The 20,807-nt window shown below is 31.8% G+C and overlaps 1 protein-coding gene across 4 annotated transcripts in view; it reads right to left on the bottom strand.

Annotated features, from left to right (window-relative positions):
- Nucleotides 1-3,232: 3,232 nt before the first annotated feature.
- LOC143071661 (uncharacterized) overlaps nucleotides 3,233-20,807 on the bottom strand; it is a 38,370-nt gene continuing 20,795 nt past the window's right edge. For 2 of the 4 annotated variants that reach the window (XM_076246131.1, XM_076246132.1), the window contains exons 14-23: nucleotides 20,359-20,519; nucleotides 19,387-19,448; nucleotides 18,531-18,851; nucleotides 16,622-16,924; nucleotides 15,983-16,297; nucleotides 11,201-11,245; nucleotides 7,581-7,694; nucleotides 5,150-5,248; nucleotides 4,433-4,582; nucleotides 3,233-3,689 (exon numbers count right to left, since the gene is read on the bottom strand). In XM_076246131.1, coding sequence (XP_076102246.1) covers nucleotides 3,625-3,689; nucleotides 4,433-4,582; nucleotides 5,150-5,248; nucleotides 7,581-7,694; nucleotides 11,201-11,245; nucleotides 15,983-16,297; nucleotides 16,622-16,924; nucleotides 18,531-18,851; nucleotides 19,387-19,448; nucleotides 20,359-20,519 — 1,635 coding nt within the window. In that variant the 3' untranslated portion in view covers nucleotides 3,233-3,624. The remainder of the gene's footprint in view (nucleotides 3,690-4,432; nucleotides 4,583-5,149; nucleotides 5,249-7,580; nucleotides 7,695-11,200; nucleotides 11,246-15,982; nucleotides 16,298-16,621; nucleotides 16,925-18,530; nucleotides 18,852-19,386; nucleotides 19,449-20,358; nucleotides 20,520-20,807) is intronic. The other 2 variants (XM_076246133.1, XM_076246134.1) reach the window with 2 other exon arrangements.

Here is a 20,807-nt window from a genome sequence, read left to right as displayed (position 1 = left end):
AGACTTCAAAAACTCATATTTTGTTATTTTTTTTCATCAAATCATGACTTACATTGCTTATCATGCTTTCCGTACTCCTTTTTAAATAGAAAAATCAATATCTGGATTTCATCAGACATTCAAACATTGCGGCATTTGACATCTCACGAATTTCTTAATACAAAATTAGAAGTAAACACATGATTTTTTAAGATTTTTTCTTCGTTCAAGTTTCCCTGAATCGACTGCCAAGTCCTGATCAGTAAAACATTGTTAATTTTCCTTTTTGTCATGATTGAGAAATAAAAATTGAAATTAAGTATGTTCGATAAGGTCCTAAAATGGCCCCCTTTTTTAGCGTCAATTTCAAATTCGGATTTATTGACCAATATCACGGTAAATTATAGCTAATACATTGACTAGATAGGATATAAGCCATTTTATTGAAAATTTCACGTTTCTGCGTTTCATTATGACGTCACAAGTTGTACTCATATTGATTTTTCACGAAAAATCAATGAAAATGGGTAAATTTCCATAGATTATTGGACAGGAAACATAGAGTGCATACGTCGACAACAAAGATCTTTTAAAATAATGTTTGTGAAGAGATTTCAAATGTCTTATTTGAATATTAAGCTTGTCGACGCCTGCGCTCTATGTTTCCTGGTCCTTTATTTGGTTGAAATCCAGCTGATTTTGTCAAATTTCACAAAAATCCCTTATCTTGACCTTTTTGGGATGTAAAAATCATGGTGTAAGAATTAAACTTTGACAAAAACAGTTCTGTTTAACTTTCTCACATGTCTTTAAGGCAACTTAAAACATTTATTGTCTTGTAACTATGAACTTTATAATTGGGGCCAAATATGGCCCTTACCGAACTTACTCCTTTACAAACAGGATCAAATGCATGTTCTTTGGAGAACAATTTCGCGCTTTAAAATTATTTAAAAATTAATTAAACTTTAGAGACCAGGTAGTCATAACTCGTAAGTGAACTGCAGTTCACGTTAAGTCATTTCAATCAAATAAGGCTACGTCATTTGCAACAGAGTATAACGGCTACAACGTCAGTTTTTACCAATTCGTTGGATGTCGTAGTAGACAAATTTAGTTAACGCATCAATGTAAATATAACAAAAATTAATGAGACTGTCATCAAAGTGAGAGGGTTAACGCTATAAAACCAGGTTTAATCCACTATTTTCTACATTTGAAAATGCTTGTACCAAGTCAGGAATATGACAGTTCTTGTCCATTCGTTTTTGATGCGTTTTGTTATTTGATTTTGCAATGTGATTATGGACTTTCCGAATTGATTTTCCTCTAAGTTCAGTATTTTTGTGATTTTACTTTTTAGATCAGCAATGATTCTCGTATGCTTGAATGACACGTATTCCCCTTTTTTAATGGTTTATAAAGGTTTCAGTGTTCACCTCATTACTTCAAAACAGACTGAAGTTGGTTGGAATGGGAAAAATCAGAAGAGGGAAAATTTGACCAAAAACATTTCCAGCAGTATTGGTTAACCTTTCTCTCAATCATTTAGAGATTTTTGTACAGCTGTCTTTGCCTTTGACGATTGATCCGACCACAAATTAAGAGAACAACAGGATTTTAGCGACTATCACATGATTTAAACGAAAGCGTGACGTAATCAATTCAAATTTGAATTTCATACTTACATTGGACGATGAAGAAATCAATCAATTTTTTATTCAATTAAGTATTTCCTGCCTAATTTGTGTTCTAAAATGAAGAACTCAAAAGCTAATCGAGTGTTGCGTTTCTAAAGACCGTATATAACTTCCTGGATGGTGAGATCAATTGTCCTTTCTTAATATTTTTATACAAAGTTAAATGTTTCGACGGATCACTAGTTGAAGATTTAAAAAAAAAATGTTACATTGACAGATTATGTAAAATTGATAATTTAATTTCTTCAACACTCTAGTGTTTTTTGGAATGTATAGTAGTTCAGTTAACAGTTAAACATATTTTTGTATATAATCGAAGTCATTCGTTGGATGATAGTGTGCAACAATTTGTCTTTCATGTTTTAAATTGCCATGTTTTTCTGGTTGTAAGAAGGTTAAATTGTATAGAACTAGATGTGGCCCCGTCTCAAAAAGTTGAAAATCTGCAATTTCAATAAAACATGTGGACACAAACATGATTGTAGTCTCAAATATCACAAATCAGCTAAAAATTTGGAGGGGTACACATGTATAGAAAAAAAGTCTGTATAACTTTAATTTTCAACAATTTTCAAAGTTGTAAACCCTTAATTTATGCAAAAATTAGCGCAGCGGATAGAAACTTAGACTTGATCTGTAACTCATCATGAGTACCTCACATACAAAAAATCAGCCCAATATCTGAAAGCGTTTAGAAAAAAGTCTGTATAACTGTGATTTTCAACAATTTATCGAAGGTCATAGCCCGTAACTTCAGAAAAAAATAGCCAAGCGGAACAAAACTTAAACTTGATCTGTAACTCATCTTATTTAACTCACATGCCAAAAATCAGCCCAATATCTGAAAGCGTTTAGAACAAAAGTCCGTATAACTGTAATTGTCAACAATTTAATAAAGTCCAAAGCCCGTAATTTCCGCAAAATTTAGCAGAGCGGAACGAAACTTAAACTTGATCTGAAACTCATAATGGATAACTCGCATACCAAAAATCAGCCCAATATCTGAAGGTGTTTAGAAAAAAACTCCATATAATGGTTTGTTGCGGAATGACGGAATGACGGAGTTACGGAATTTCGGAATTACGTAATTTCGGAATTACGGACAAGGATAAAACTATATGGCACCGACAACTTCGTTGCGGGGCCATAAAAAGTTCTTTGACAGAACGACAAATATTGGAATCAAGCGTATTGAAGAAATTAAATTATTATCATACATTGTAGCATTTCTAGATTTTACCAAATTCGACGGAGTAATTCATTGAGAAAAAGTAAATAAACAAAAAGAAACGTCTTCGAAGAAAAATCTGAACCAAAAATCCCTAATTAAATTGGCAATGGACCTAAATGTTGGCAGATCTTTGATAGTACTGTTCAGTTTATTTACAACTGTTTTACACGCGATGTCTGTTTTTGGCGACTTTATTATGTCTTCTTACGTGTTTAGTTATACTGGTCGCTGGAAAGCTGTCTCATTGACGTATACACTGCATCTCCTTACGTCATAGGGATTACTAGATATCAGACAGCAAATACAGAGAGGTATAAAAAAATAGCCTAGACCCTCGTTTATTGCATTAATAGTGAATGCAATTTCTATTGCAGACAAGTCGGCTTCAGCAATGCAGGACGAGTTATACATGTTATGTTACACTAATTTAAATTTTAATTAATGTCTTTGTATGTTTTAAACAATACATTTACACAATAACTTTGTTTTAAAATATCTGGAAAAGCTACTTGTAAGGTGTAAGTCTTTGGTTTAAATTTGTTTTCGAAACCGTTCATTATCACACGTGGTTTTCCTTTGTGCTGTTTATCTCCTGTCCAAACATGGGTCTTTTATAGTCTATAGTATTGCCATAGTATTAATTATAAGAATCAGTTGAATAAAAAGCAGGACTGTTTTCTATTTTGACGAGACAGCTGCTTTGGTAGATTAGATTTACATCTTGTCAGAACTGTAAGATTGATTTTCAAGTGCTTGGCCATTTGTTTCATTCAGTTGGTCTATTTAAAGATAAAAATAATTTACATCAGTATTCGACAAAATACAATAATTTTGCATACATTGAGAAATTCATAGTAAGACAGTTATAATATGAGTAATAAACAAAACCGCCATCAATTTAAGATGTGAAGGTCATACAAATTAGTACTGTTTTAACTATTTGAAAAAAGTAATTAGTAAAGCATTAAACGGACAATATCTTATCTAAATCCATGGCAAAATCCAAACCGTACATTTCAAAAGGAACACGTAATGTTTATACTTGCCAAAACCACGTAAAAAAATCTTAGACATCAATAGTTATTTTATACATACATATAATTTAATTACAAACAATGTTCCTAGTAACTCAAAACCGTTTAAGTTGGACATTTTGAAATACTAAGGCTTTTCTACCTCAGGAATAGATTAGCTGTATTTTGCAAAACATTAAGGAATTTGTGGTCCTCAATGCTCTTCATCTTCGTAATTTATTTGTTTTTTAACATTTTGTTATTCGATCGTCACTGATGGGTCTTTTGTAAACATCACGCGCGTGTGGAGTAAATAAAAAAAATGCAATCCTGGTATCTATGGTGAGTTTATTTACTACCTATAACGTCAGACCTTGTTGTCTGACAAAACATCCGCTATCAACAATATCTTTTTCAAAATTATGTATAGTCTTTTAAGGAAAAATGTGCATAATTTAAAGGATAAAACAGATATTAATCTTTGATGAAACGTAAATATTTGTACTCACCACGTGTTTTATTTTCTTGGCTTGATGTTGTCTTGCTAAGACCCTGTTCGTCTTTTTCCTGGGCTATTCCCTTGTGTTCACTGTTTTTATCACCAGATTTGCTGATTTGGACAGAACAACTTGGTTCTCCATTTATGTCTATGAGTTTTACTTTGTTGAAATAGATATATAAAAATTCGTTTTGTCAAGGTTTTGATACCATTGCACAATGTCACTGAACATATTTTTTAGTGTAATTTGCATAAGCAGTACCTTCAATTGTCAAAATATAAGCAAGTTCGTTCCTATCATTTATTCACTTTTTGTACATGTTTACCAAAAGTTCAATTAATTTTGGTAGTCCATCATTTTAAATTGCTTCTGCCGTTCTTGTCGTGTTTTTCGTTTACTTTTGATTTTGATGACACTGTGGACTCATCTATTTTTGTGAGTACCAATTGTCGCGGATTGCTTCCATATTCGTGGATATTTGATTTTGTCGTTTTGCCAATCTCTATACAAAGCAAAGAAAAAATATGTTACCCGTTAAACACTTGAATTCGTGGTTCACCTGTACCCACGAAACCCACGAAAATTGGTATCCAACGAATAATAATGAATCCAAAGTATAGAAGGTTCACAAAATTGTTCTCGAAATTATCTGCGCGATTTAAAAATCTTAGTATAATGACAGCAACGAATCAATTATAATATTTGTTTTCAAATTGTAAGTCTTACCCTGTTCTTCCTGACCATGGTCATTTTCTAAATCGGTGTAGCTTATTAATTTGGTATTGCATTTTTCTGTCGACTTGGTTGTGTCTTCAGTCTTTTGTTCTAGATAAATATATGATTTATTTTTTTTAAATTATCACTAATATAACGTTATCTGAAACATAATTTGAACACATGAAAAAAATGTAAGTTTCAAAGTTTACAACAGACATTTGTCTGCATAGTAGTGCAATGGTCCAATGTCAAATTTTAGATGATTTCAGCTTTCCAATTGTGAACTTTCGATTTCTAAGTAACGACATTCCAGCAGCACCTGCATACGTTGTATATATCTCCCAATTTATACGATATTCCCGTGCTTGCATTTCCTATTATGATTTTCTTGATAGAAAGTTGTTGCTTACAAGGAAGCTATTAAATCAAGGGTTCCAAATGGTGAAGTTGAAATCATCTCATCGTAAATTTTACGGACGCCATCACGAATTGGTTGACTGTTATGGAATAACCGTTTCACAAATGATATCGGATATTTTCCTTACGTCGTAACTACAGTCCCTTTCCCTTTCATAAATGTGACCTACCGAATTAGACTATTAGACGGATTTGTTATCTCATAAGCAACACGACGGGTGCCACATGTGGAGCATGATCTGCTGACCCTTCCGGAGCACCTGAGATCACCACTAGTTTTTTGGTGAGGTTCGTGTTGTTTATTCTTTAAATTTCTATGTTATGTTATGTGTACTATTGTTTGTCTGTTTGTCATTTTCATTTTTCGCTATGGCGTTTTCAGTTTATTGTCGATTTATGAGTTTGACTGTCCCTCTAGTATCTTTCGTCCCTCTTTTATGGAGTTTACTTCTTTAACTAGAATGCAATCATTATTATATCATTATAATGTTTTCTTTAGTTTAATTTAAACATATTTATTTATAGGGTTTTTTTGGAAACAAGTTATTACAAGTTATATTAATCCCTTTCCACTTTCCTTTTACATAGCAGTTTCTAATATCATACAAAATAAAAACCGGGTATGTGTCAATACTGGAAATGAATTCCAGTTCAAAACGACAAGAAGAATACTACAGTTCGTTCATAGAAATGTCAAATGCAACAATCTGTTAATTAAATATAATGATGAGGTGATTTTTTGATATCTTCGAGTTTACAATTGACTGTGTACTTTAAGGAGATGCAGTTTCACAGTCTCTCTTTTTTCAATCCTGATTGGTGATGTGGAAAAGAGCCTGGACTGTGGGGACAAAAATATGTTTGGCTTTTGTTTTTGATATGCATATCTTTGATGATAAATCATCATTTGTTCGTAAACCTATTTCTTCATTACCTCATGTCTTGCGTCTTAAAATAAACTTGAACACGCTCAGATAGACTTCCCATTACCTTTTTTAAGTTACAATAGTTAATATACTTGATAAATGCCATGATATTGTTGATTCAAAAATACAAAAACAAATGTGATGGTGAGGAATAATTATTGTTTACTATCTTTTTCGAAATTTAATAACAAAGCCATATAATATTCATGTTCATTGTGTGATTTTGAATTAACTATCTAGTCTTACATACATATTTTTATTTTGTTATTGGCTTCAAACAAGCGGTCAGTAACTGAGAGTAATCTCAATGCAGCACTCGGTGTCTTTTATGGTTGGGATGTACAAGTATAGATTCAGTCACGTCCACATTGTGGTTTTGTAAGATGTATTTCTATTTGTATTCATTTGAAGATTTAAACCTTTTTCAACTGATTTTACAGTTTGTTAATAGGTTTTACTCTTCGGCACTCTCCCACGTTAGAAGAGGGTTTGGATCCATCTAACATGTATAAACCCGCCATATTCTGTATGTATTTTCTTGTTCCAAGTCAGGAGCCGTAATTTAGTGGTTGTTGTCTGTTGCTTTGTTACATATTTGTTGTTTTGTGGTTTGTTTTTTTTGTACATAAATTAGGCCTTTAGTTTTCTCGTTTGAATTGATTTGCATTTGTCATATCGGAACCTTTAATAACTGACTATGCGGTATGGCTTTTAATCATGGTTGAAGGCCGCATCGTTATCTATAGTTATTAATTTCTGTTTCATATGGTATCTTGTGAAAAGTTATGTTATTGGCACTCATATATCATACCATATCTTTTATTTATAGAGAAAAAAAGCTATTCTGCAAAATGTTTACTAATTATTGTTTTCAGTTTGTGAAACAATGTTAAAATATAAAATTGATCTTCAACAAGAAACCTTTTTTCTATTCGAATAATCTTTTAACACATGTAAACAAATTAAAACTATTTCAACATGTTCAAATTATTTTGTCATAATTTATATTTATATTTTCAAATATATATAGAAATAAGAAAATTTGAGAACGTTATAATAGTATTTTTTATCAAAGACTAAAATATACATAGTCTTACCAGGTATATGTTCTTTCTTGTGAAAATATTTGTAGTAAACTATTACAACTACAATAACAGCAGGAACAATCAGAATAATGATTATCGCAAGCGGCACATGGTATTCCTGGGCATCTACAACATCACAATTAATGTTAATCAACATAACGTAAATACAATCATTGACATCATTTGATATATAATCGTATACTAAGTAGGTGGTATCAAAATAATGAATCTCTACGAACGTCTCCCTAATCATTCTTTAACAATTTGAGCAAACGTTTGCATACGCAGATATTTCATTGATTTTCAATGTTAATTTGTAGCATCCTTCTTGTAAAGCGACGTTTTTTCATCTAAGACCCGTATCGACCATGCAAGACCATTTATAATTTGGGCTAAACAAATGACATTTTTATGAGTGTGTATTGAATATTCGGAATAGCATGCACAGTTTGAGATGCTCACACATTCAACATACTCGATCATATTTGGTTTGAGTCGTTTGGAATTTCAAGTTATACGGATTTTTAAGTTTGGTTGTTCACCTTGATTTGTATTTTTTGTATGGATTTACCAACTGCTATTGATTTTAAAATATAGGTGAAGGGTAATGATAGGACATACCAGCTTGAAAATTAGCTGACAACTTAGTGCTAAACATAGAAAAGGACCAAACTAAAAACAACTGTTTCCAAAACCAATCAGAGAAAAATGGAGACTTAGCAAGACGAGCCCAAATAAAACAGTTGTGATCGCATGTGTTCCAGACGGGTGAGCTGATCCGGCTTCACATGTGGCAGTGTAGTATTGCATATGTACGAACATCTCCAGTAATAAGTCTAGGTCGGTAGGTCAGTTTCGGGAAACAGATACTATTTGATAATCAACCAACACATGATAGCATCCCTAAAATTTTAGAAGGGGTGAATTCAACTGCCCTTCATTGATCTCTTAGTGTGATAGCTTCCCTTTGAGATGGTAATTACCCCCTAACAAGGTATTGTTTTGATAAGGAAATTAAAGTTCTAGAATGTTATATTAACTCGGAAACATACACTCCATCTGCTATAATGTTGCTTCGTAGAAATGAAATGTTCACCATTGGGAAGCGGGCATTCATTTCAAAATGAAGCGAGTCATTCATGTTTGTTTTCAGATAAGTATGATGGTTTGCACCTATTAAAACATTGAAACGCACTGCAATTGTTTGCACCTATCCTAAGTCAGAAATCTGATGTGCAGGGTTTCCCGTATAACTGGTTTTACATTAGTATTTTTGGAGCCCTTTATAACTTGCTGTTCGGTGTGTTCCAAGGCTCCGTGTTGAAGACCGTACTTATCCATAATATTTTTAATTTCGTAAATTATGACTTGGATGGAGAGTTGTCTCATTGGCACTCATGCCACATCCATCATTTATTTTGTCTTACTTTTTGTTCTCAATCGACAATCGTTGTTAATTTGTAAGCTAACCTTAACTGTATACATCATATGTTGCATCTTGTATTTAAAATATAATGGAATAGATGAGTTCGAAATGGTCATCAAACTTTGTAGTATTCAGTGAGTCGATAAGAACAGGACTACAGCTGGTTCTCATTGTAATGCCGACTATTTGTTGCACAAAAAAGGGACGAAAAATACCACAGAGACAGTCAAACTCATTAATCGAAACAAACTGAGGACGCCATGGCTAAAAATGAAAAGGATAAACAAACAAAAAAATAGTACACATGACACAACATAGAAAACTAAATAATAAACAACACGAACCACAAATATGTTGTCAATTAAGAGAGCAAGCATCTGTGTAATATAAAAAAGGAGATCTACATGTGGTATGATTGCCAATGAGACAACTATCCATCAAGGTGTCAGTTTTAGATAACAGTTTATGATGTATGATGTATCCCTCTTTGACACACGACCTTTTTCTCAATAAAACAAAGCACGACCAAATCTTTCAATTTTAATTTGTAATGGGGAATATGTAAATGGTAGAGAGATCAACTGTTTTTTTGTCAAATCGATTTATGATTATTGAACAGCGGTATACTACTATTGCCTTTACGTCTTCAGTACTACTGCAGCTGTTCTCTTACAGCTCTTTGGAATATTTTAGTATCCACATCTGCTTCACACCGCTTCTAGAGCAAGTAGTTACATAACAGCTTTGAAATTCAATTATGTAAATTGTGTAACCAATTCTACGAAGGAAGACCAATTTCCTACTCTTTGTAGAAATCCGTAAGAAACATAGAACAGACAAATGAGTACCCAAAATTTCCCCCTTAATAAGTGTGTCCGGTGTTTTACGTTGAAATTCCAAGTAAATTGTCAAAACTTATTTACACACAACCATGATGTTGTAGGGATTTATCTGCAGGTACAACACCAGATTTATCATAGAAGTAGACGGGTGCTTTACAACATTTCGGTCTTTCAAGGATGATGTAGCTTGTGCTATTCTTAGATCCATTAATGTTTGTTTTAATTCTGATTTGTATCAACGTCCCTACAGCCTTAAATAAAGGCAACAGTAGTATACCGCTGTTCAAAACTCATAAATCCACATCTGAATCTGATCAACTGTTTTTGTTAAATCTGATCAACTGCCTTAATCCATTCGTATCCATTTAATTTAAAAGGTAAGACTTGTATTAACTATTTTCTACAAAATATCAAAACTAATTAATATTTTGATTTTGTAACAAAAACAAACTACATGTAAGAATTAAATCATCATTGAGACCAGGATTACATTGTGTACGTCAAACCAGCGTTTCGTCTACAAGAGACTCATAAGTGACGCTCAAGTAAAAAAATCTTTGAAAGGAAAATCGTAATATGAAAACTTATCATACATACTAGGATTAAAATTTTGTAATCAGTTGAATCAGTTGCTTCAAGTATTCTTATCATTACATAATATTTTTCAAAATATTTTCTTTGTACTACATTTTCGATTTTCAAATTTATCGCTGACGTTAAACAGCCACCTATTATCATCATCAATAGTGAAGTCTTCTATACATGAATGATCAACAATGAAGCAATTTCTTCATTATTTGAGTTATATTACAATTAATAATGAAGAAACATTGTTTTTAATCAAATGAACATTTCGATTTTATATGAATATTTGACTAATTTGTCAGTAGTCAGCGCTTCGGTGTTGACATGAATATCAATTATTTGGTTTATTTTTTAATTTCCTGTTTAGAAAAGTATGAACTTTTCGTAATACTAAGGATTTTTTTATTCCAGGCATAGATAACATTAGCTGTATTTGGTACAACTTTTTTGGGAATTTTGGGTCCTCCATGTTCTTCAACTTTGTACTTGTTTGGCTTTATAATTATTTTGATCTGAGCGTCAATGATGAGTCTTATGTAAACATAACGAGCGTCTTGCGTATCAAATTTTAAGCCTGGTACCTTTGATCACCATATTAATCAGTTATTTTTTTACCGTTCACCTTCAATCTAAAATATGACAGTTTTGTGTATTTCATGACCAAAATAATAAAAGTCTCAATTACACAAAATAAACATACTGAATTAATTTGAACGATTGAACATTGGTGTACTAAATAGTACTGATAACAATATGATAATATGCTGTAAACTACAAACCTTTGTTTTCATTTGTATGTGAACCTTGTGATGTGACAGATTTGTCTGTAAATAATTAAAAGAGTTCAAATTTAGTATGTAGTTAAACATCATTGAAAAGGCAAAAATCCAGAAGTATAAGCACAGCTAAAGAATTCTATTCCTGTTGTAGAAATGAAAAGTAACCTACCATAGATACTAGAATTTAAAAAAAACATAGCTGAATCAGGTGATTAAATCATGATGATGATGATGATGATGATACAGATTATTTTTTAATTTTCTTTGTACTATATTTTAGATTTTCAAAATTTGCCGCTGACATTTAACAGACATCTGTTATATTTTATTTTTTTTATTTCATTTAAATATTCCGGAGTTAAGTATGACGTCTATTATCACTGAACTAGTACATTTTTTGTTAAGGGGACAGTTGAAGTAGTATTTTCTCGCTGAATTGAAGACCCATTAATGGACTTCGGCTGTTTTCCACACTTTGGTCAGGCTGTTGTCCCTTTAACACAACCCAATTTCCGTTCTTCATTTTACCTATCTCATCATCAATTGAGAAGTTTTCTCTTACTTAATGATCGATAGGCAAGCAATTTCTTAATTTTTTTATTTAGAATACAGAATACTACGATCATTTTTTTATTTTTTTAAATTAGAAATATCGATTTATATTAATATTAAATTTCCCTTACAATTTCAATTAGATATTATTTTTTTTTTTTGTATTTCTTAACTTAAATTCTAAAAGTATTGATAGCAAAAAGACACATTAATTAAAATGAATGAAACATCATTGTACTTTAAATTACTGATTTGCATATAGGCGAGTGACATTTAGACCTGAAAAATATTATTAATGCACCTATCTAACACACAGCTATATTATATATCATTCGAAAGGAAAACATGTGTAGATTCAATTTTTCCCGGTCGTAAAAGTGAAATATGGGGCATTTCTTTTTTTAAATTGGGGCAAAGGTCATTCATAAAAAATTGAAAGAATAGCACTTGTGTAGTATTATTGTCTTATTTGAAGCAGCTGGTAATATAGTATATTCAAATTTTACTTTACACGATAATATGATAACGTCTCTCTGATTCTTAGTTGCATATCGTTCATGGTTTGGCGATAATTGACGTCATTTTGACGTTTTCACTCTGCTATAGGTAAAACGGTATTTTTTTTTACAAAAACGACGTTTAATAACAAATATTTGACCTTTAATGTGTTAATATTTACTATAATTGATGGTGTGCCATGCAAAATAAAAAAAAAATATGATGAAATATTTGTAAGCTCGACGAATAAAAAGGAGACAAAACAACGTAATAAAGAGAGTAAAAAGTAGACGTCTTTGTCACATCAACAGTGACAATGGTCTCCTGTTTCTTAAAAACCTACAAACCGTGTCAAGATCAGAAATCACTATCTTACATGTTTAATAGAACCACAAGCAAAGTTAGAGAGGATATACGAATCACATTTCAAGTCTGTCCGTCCGTCATTCCCCACTTGTTTGCGGCCCGTGTCGAATTAAATCGGGTAACTTATACAAGTATACAGATATACCGTTCATCCAAAAACCAATGATTTCAAATAAAAATGCATTGCTTTGACCTATAGAAATGCACTGATGTTAAACACACTTAGTTCAGAGATGTATTATGAGATGGCACGTGGTTCTTCATAAATTAAATCAGTTCAGTTTGACATCAAAAGCCGTCAAGTTTTCAAACGTTGTTTGGTCCGTGCTTGTCTGGTTGTGTCCGGTCCATATCTTTGAACCGTTGAACCTGGGTTTTCCAAACTAAGTATGCATATACATCATGTAATAGGGGATGGCAATAAACTAAAATCAGGTCACTGCGATATGGATCTAATGTAATCCTGCCCATATATAGCTGCAAAACTAAGGTTTGCCAAACTTCAGATACAGAAGTCGGTTCACAAAAAATTTAAGACAAGATTAATCGTAAGTAAACTGAACTTTTAATGACTGAAGACCAGCTTTAGTCGTAAGATTTGTTGTGAAACTCACCCAAGATGCAACAATTAGAATGCGGTGATTTACAAATTAAAGTTAGGTCCGACGGTGACCTTGAATTTGACATTTGGGATTTCTTAACGTATTTGTTTTATTGCGACTGCATTTATTTTCACTCACATTTGTGCAGTCAAAAGGTTGCAGTTAAAAATGCAAGCATTAATTTCTTACCGGTATTCAAAACTTATATATATATAGATATTTGTCAACTAATATGAATTTGCGGGATTTAGTTCGGCTAAACCTATATATAGTTTTTTTTTTGCCATTCTGGAGGAGTTTCTGTGAATAATCTATTTCGTTAAAAGAAACGAAATAAATCTAATTAATTACAAATAATTCAATTTTCAATTTTGTGATTTTTAACAATATAAGACAGTCGAAATTCATATTTTAAAACTCAGCCTGTGAAGCTTTTGCTGTACTGACACTTCCCTGTTATTGACATAATTCAGTGTAACAGAGGCTTACAATGATTTCAGTACATGCACAAGTTCCCTAATGCATATATTTCCTTCACAAGAACAAATTTATCAAATCCTGAAGAAATTATGACGTATTAAGACCACTTTTGTCATCCGTACTCTTACTTGGGTAAACCTACCGCCGTGTTTAGTTGTTATGACGCCATGTCTTTGTTTGTTAGCTTTTAGAACATGTAGTTTGAATGATGATGCACTTGGTGGCAGGAGGCGTGACACGATGGCAATCTTTTTGGTTGGAAGTCTGATATGTAGCTTGCTCAAATCGTCTTGATTAGACTTATACATACTTATTTTTAGTTTCGGACACTTAAGAGTTTTCTTGTCGCACCGATCTACGAGTCCATATGAATTTTGTATAATTTGTAATAGACCAGCCATCTATTGATGATTTCGAAAGCGTTAAAAGAGAGTTTTCTTAGAAACAAAGATGGATGATAAGTGTTAAAACATATAAGAGCATGAACTGCTGGTAAAGGTACATATATTTAATAAAAAAAATCAATACATGCACAATAAACATGGTGCATCGCAAACCATAATTCCCACTTGTTATAGAACTTGTAAACAGCACACAGTTGTTCAATGTCTATAGAATATAACGAAGTGTCAGGTCATCATTGGAACCTCTGACATTACTTCTCGTAAATTGTTAAACCGTAGTTAGAATGAGAGGCCTGAAGATATCATATTATAAGCCCGGTACCTTTGATAAATATGATTAAATATGATTTTGACATCTGTATACCAGAGACTAACTGCTTTGAGGTAAACAACTATAGCTTATCGTATGGCCTAAAACAAGAAGCAATAGCCAACACTGAATAATAAGCTATAAAGGTTCTGAAACAATTTTAATTAGATACCCAAAAGCTTGATTCATGCTCGAAACTATAAACAAAAGCAGAAAGTTTTTAAAAAGCATCCTATAACGAAAGCAATAATGAATAACAAATCAATTTGAAAGATATCAGGCATATGATCGATTGCTTACGTTAGACACGCGTTTCGTCTACATACATATTAGACTCATCGGTGACGCTCGAACCAAGTAAAACTTCGAAGAATATTTAAAATTCACGGATTAGGTAATATATACGCCTGATGTTGAACATTTAGTGTATTTCAAATATTTACGAAGAATTCAATTTTTTGTCAACTGAATGAACAGATATCCCCATTTATTAAAGTATTTATAGCATGTCAACATGCAGGCTCTTGACGTGGCCCTAGCACATATATATATACTATGCTTCCTCTAAAATACTGACCAAATTTGCACCATCAATAAGTCTACCGTAAGCGATGGTTAAAACGGTAGAAAATTTAAAAGGTGGACATATCTCATGTTCAAGTTCATGGGGAAAATATCAGATTTGACACATTTTTGAGTACTTTTAGTTGCAAAACTAAAATGTGCATTGATCCAATTTAGAAAGAAGTATTTTTCAATAGTTATTCATAATCTCTGCCTTTTGTAAGTGCAAAATGACTAAGAATAATAAGATTTTTGTTTTCTACCAAGAAGAAACGTTGACATCTCAGCTTCCATGGTCCTTTGATTTTTTTTTTTTATAATTTGTGTAATATTTGTACCAAAAAAATTGCCTTCATGGTTATTCATACTCTATTTCGAAGCGATAAGATCCGTTAACTTGAGGGAAATTAACAGAGAAAGCGATTTTAGAAATTTGATTGAAAAGGGGGAGTGTGTAAAAGTGTATAAAATCAAGAATAATACAGTGATAACGATATGTATTAAACACGTAATAAACTTTTGAATTATACGCACATCATTAATGTTGGTTTCAAGCCGAAAATATCTAAGAAATGAAAAACAAATATGAAAATTGGCACCATTTTTATAAAAAAAAATTCCAAAAATGTCACAAAAATCTTTTTTTTTTTCGCAAACATTACTTCTTTTATTTTTGAAAAGTATTGTTTTTACATTGACATGTTAAACGTACATAATTTTTGCATTGTGAGAGCAGAAAAAAGAGCTACATGTTATTTTTCACGCTTCAACACTGTTTGTCATTTTTCAATTTGGAATTATTTCTCGATTTTAATTCAATTTTTATAAAAAAAAAAAATGAACCGTACGATTTGTTTACGACCGATCAAAAAACGGAAGTTCATATATTATACTATTACATATAAAAAATTTAGCTGTGTGTTAGGTGGGTGCATTAAAGTCACTAACTAAACGTCTTTTCTGAAAATGTCACTCGTCTAATAGAAAATATGTTAAAACTACAAACCTTCCTTTTCACTTGGATGTGGACAGTCTGTAGTAAACGTGATGTTTTCTGTTGGTTGACTTTCGCCATAGACATTTTTTGCGGTCATTTGTAAGGTATATGTCACACATCCATTTAGGTTTGATAATTCAAAAGTGTTTATTACGTTGGTTGTATCACTTTGGTTTAGTTCAATCAATTGCCATAAAAAGAAATCTTTCTTCACAAATTTTATTATGAATGTTAGATTAGTTCTAGAACCTGGAATCCATGCAATCAAACACTTTGTTTTGAATGTCTGTATAACTCTCATATGTTGTGGCTTTACTGGTTGGCCTAAAATATAAAAAAAAACATGTTTCATTCAAAATACCACACAAGGTTTATTCAAGAAACATATGCAATTACGTAGAAACATGTATATTTAGAGTTGCGCGTTTAAAACATGCACGTTTTAAATAAACTAAAAATATATCAACTTTTTTGTCTAAAAAACATATTGTGAAAAAGAAAATATTTCTACCGGGAGAGTATTGGTGTTCAATTAACTTTCGAAAATCATTACCTGAACAATCTGTTGTCACAGTGATATTTTCTGTATATTCTGAATATTTCTACCGGGAGAGTATTGATGTTCAATTAACTTTCGAAAATCATTACCTGAACAATCTGTTGTCACAGTGATATTTTCTGTAGTGTAACTTTTACCCACATCATTTTCTGCATACGTATACATTGTATACATCTGACATTCCGTTAGGCCTGTTAGCGTTATATTTTTTGGATCAGTTGACATTTTCGTTTGCTTTATTTCTACAGATGTCCATTCGACTCCATCATTCTTTGTATATTTCAAACCAAATATTTGATCGGTTCCTACATGTGTTCCAGGTATCCATTCAATCATTAACCTTGTTTTCCATACTTCTATGACTTTTAACTGGGAAGGTCGATCGGGTAGACCTTAAATCATGATTAACACAATTATATTGTTCATAAAGGAATGGATAAGCTGATTTTAATTTATAAATGATTATAAATCTGTTGCAATAATCAGTGTGATGTCGTTTGTTGCTGTTTTGTATATATGTGTTTTGTTCCTTCTGTTGTACATGAATAAAAATGTTAGTTTTCGCGTTTAAAATGTTTTTCCTTTGTAATTTCGCGGTATTTTCTAACTAACTATCCGTATGATTTTGTTTATTGTCGAAGGCCGTACGGTTACCCATAGTTGTCATATTTGTTAAAATTGACTTGTTTAGTTAATATGTTTGGTGAATTAAAGTAACTTTTCTATACAGAATTAGGAGATGTTGCATGATTACTAGTTAATAAGATCACTATTCAATAGGTATCAAATGTAGTAAATAGTTTTTAAAGGTACAAGGATTATAATTTAGTACGCCAGACGCACGTTTCGCCTTCAAGACTCATCAGTGACCCTCATATCAAAATATATATATAGCCAAACGTGTACAACGTTGAAGATCATTGAGGATTCAAAATTTCAAAAAGTAGTGCCAAATACGGCTAAGGTAATCTATGCCTGAGATAAGAAAATCCTTAGTTTTTCGAAAAATTCTAAGTTTTTTAAACAGGAAATTTATAATGTTAGCAAATGTAGGCAAATGCTCGAATTTTCACAATGGGTTAAAAAAACATACAGTTTATACACATTGTAGTCAGACATTAAAGGCCTCGACATGAAAAATGTAAAATAATTCAAAGGAGATAAATTTACGGCATGATTTATAACAAAAGAATTGACGGTTTTACATGCAAAGGACAAACAAAACAGCAGCAATTCATAATAACATGATTATTAATTCTAAACTGATATGCAAATAATTCATTACAAAAACGAATCTCATCTTAAAACCAAATAAAACAATGTTTCGTGAAAAACTCGGAAGAAAATTTTCTTAGCATACCCACTTTTCCTTTTTGATTTATAATTCTTTAGTTTTTTCATTTTCTTTAGTAATACACATAGTATATCAAAAATACAAACATCCCTCCACAAAGAATTACATAAACTAGGATAGAAATATTTCGAAAACATTTTCCTCTATAGTTTCAATGTTTACTGACGCTATAATGAGCTGGTGTACATTTTAATATTTAACATCGATATCAATATATTAAATACCCGTCTCTATAATTCATGTAATTACAAAGATGCCAACCTAATGGTAGTATGATAAATATGTGATACCGATCTACATATGAACGCAATGCGTTCCTAGATTTAAGATTTCTTTGTACATACTAAGATGATATTTGTTTTATACACATTTCGCTGTATGCCCTTTCAAGCCTTTGTCAGAGTACCTAGTCGAGTAATTACTGTTGGTTTCTTTAGTTAATTAACAAGAAGTGAATGAGTGTTAAGAATATTTTGCCATTCAACATTAGATTACAACAAAAATAGTCAAATAAGTTATACAGAATCCGTCAAGCTTTAGGTGGTATTAGTTAATCTATGTTTGATACTTAGATAATGTAATTAACAAGAATACCTCAATGAATTGCTAATGCATTGATAATTATCACACCTTTAAATACAAACCTTCTACTATATCGTCTGCGAGATGACGTGTTGATGCAGTAAGTATTTCTGTAAATTGACTTCTTCCAAATGAGTTTTCTGCGCAAATTCGTATTTCATAAATTTGACCCTCAGTTAGACCAGTTAGCTCGAAACTTTGTAAATCATTTTGCTTGTCTGTTTCATTTACTTCAGCACTTGACCAGTGAATTTCATCATATTTTCTGAACTCTAGTACAAAAACTTGTGACTCGTCTCCGCTAAATCCAGACATCCATTCAATCACAAGTTTCGTTTCAAATGCACCAATAACACGTAACCATTTTGGAATTTCAGGATGATCTACAAATAATATTAATGCACTCACTTTTTACAAATATACTAAATGAATATTGACAGACATGCATCTACGTATGTGTGACACAGACTCAGCGATAAACATAGTATTATTGACTGTTACCGTTTACCTCATAGGTTACACAGCATGCATCGTGACCAAAATGCAATATTTATCTCGATAATCAAATGTTTTTATACCACTATATGTTGTTGATACATACATTTCCCTTTTACTGATGGGAAATGATAAAAGGGTTTTGGTTTTAGCGGTAAAAAATCAAGCATACTTGGAAAAAAACATACCACAAAATGTCGAAACTCGTTACTGCATCGCGTTAGATACAATAAATCGTCGATATTTGGTATCTGCTCTGTAGCTGTCCCGTCGATTAAATTAGTTAACAATTGTTTTTCTAAAATATTACAATGAAAATGAAAATTTAAATTATCTTAGAAATTGGGATATTAGATTTATCAACTTAGCTTCATGCTGCCTATAATGAAATTGTATAACTATATTAGGTTTTTTGTTACTCACACATATATGGGAATCGATCTGTTAAACTAAAGTTGGCATACGTATATATTTGCATCCGATTGCTAGAAAATATATACAACAAGAACAACTTCATTCAGGTTAAGTTCACAAATGTAGGCGCGTTTGCAAAAGCGAATAATAAAATCTCTAGAAACTTCAAACAGTGGCGTGCCCCATATCCCAATGGATAATACTTTCAAAAGATACACCCAACAGCTGTAAGAAAGTTTTAATGTCAATTGACCGTAGACGAAGTAGAAGCTCCTGGAGAACAAACGATTTGCATTAAATCGTTCTATGCATAGGAGATGTGTTGTATTGTTATGCCATAAAACAGGAACTTTAAAACACAACGAGAAAGGAATGGATGTTTCACCGAAACAACGGCGGTTTGTTAGTAAAGTGCCCATTCTGGTTTTAGACTAAGCACAAAGGATTTTAACCTCGCTCATATACTAAATAAATGGATTCAGTGTAGAACAAACTATAAGAAGTTTTATTTAAAATTATCATTATTTCAAAATACGTCTTTGAATCATAAGCAACTAAACAAAATAGTAATCAAACGAAATCTGGTTTTGCTTTTCTCGTGTGGTTTTAAAAGTAGTCTGATATGTTATTCTACCTATTATTAAATTTTGACTTAAGTGCGAAGGCGCATTGTTGGAAATGCATACACTGCAGGAGACGCTTAACGTGTCAACGCACCTAGTCACACTTCTTTTGACGTTGATGTGATTCCCTTTGTCTTTATTTTTTCCTTGTATTATCTCTTCGTTATCGGGTTACTATTTTCAACATCTATAAACTACTTTTGCATAAATACATTAAAACGTGTGGTAGTTTATGATAGTTAATCAGCAGTACTCGTCTTAGCCTTTTAACATACCTTAATGAAGTTTAATTTTTTCATTTACTTCTTTTTGATTATTTGAAACTGTGTGTAATCTACAGTAATTAATTTCTACTTACACGTGAGGATTTGAATATATATATTTTGTAGAACGACATACAGTGTCCAACCAGGCACAATGGGGATCCTTTACACAATTATCAATCTTCATGTACTGCTCACAGTTTATCACATTTATTTGTCTCACTGAATAATCCGTTCCAATCAACACAAAGTCTCCCTGCAATTTAATTTGCAATGAATATTAGAAATTATATACATATAAACTTATATAAGTGTGCAAGAAGTTACAATTAGAGTTTTTATATGAAGATATTTTGGCAACAAATGAGAACGGAAGACCCAAGAGGAATATTAACACTTTACGAAGACAAAAAGAAAAAGACATGAGAAAAAAATGACAAAAGACGAATACAACAACGGCATGTAAAAAGTAAAGTCACAAAAAGACAGAACTCAGAGAAAAATCAATTCGGAAAGTCTATAATCACATGGCCAAATCAAATAA

Source organism: Mytilus galloprovincialis, chromosome 4, assembly GCF_965363235.1.
Source record: "Mytilus galloprovincialis chromosome 4, xbMytGall1.hap1.1, whole genome shotgun sequence".
NCBI classification, from domain to species: Eukaryota; Metazoa; Mollusca; class Bivalvia; order Mytilida; family Mytilidae; genus Mytilus; species Mytilus galloprovincialis.
Note: the sequence above shows the minus strand (reverse complement) of the source record. Positions and strands in the feature narration are given on the sequence as shown.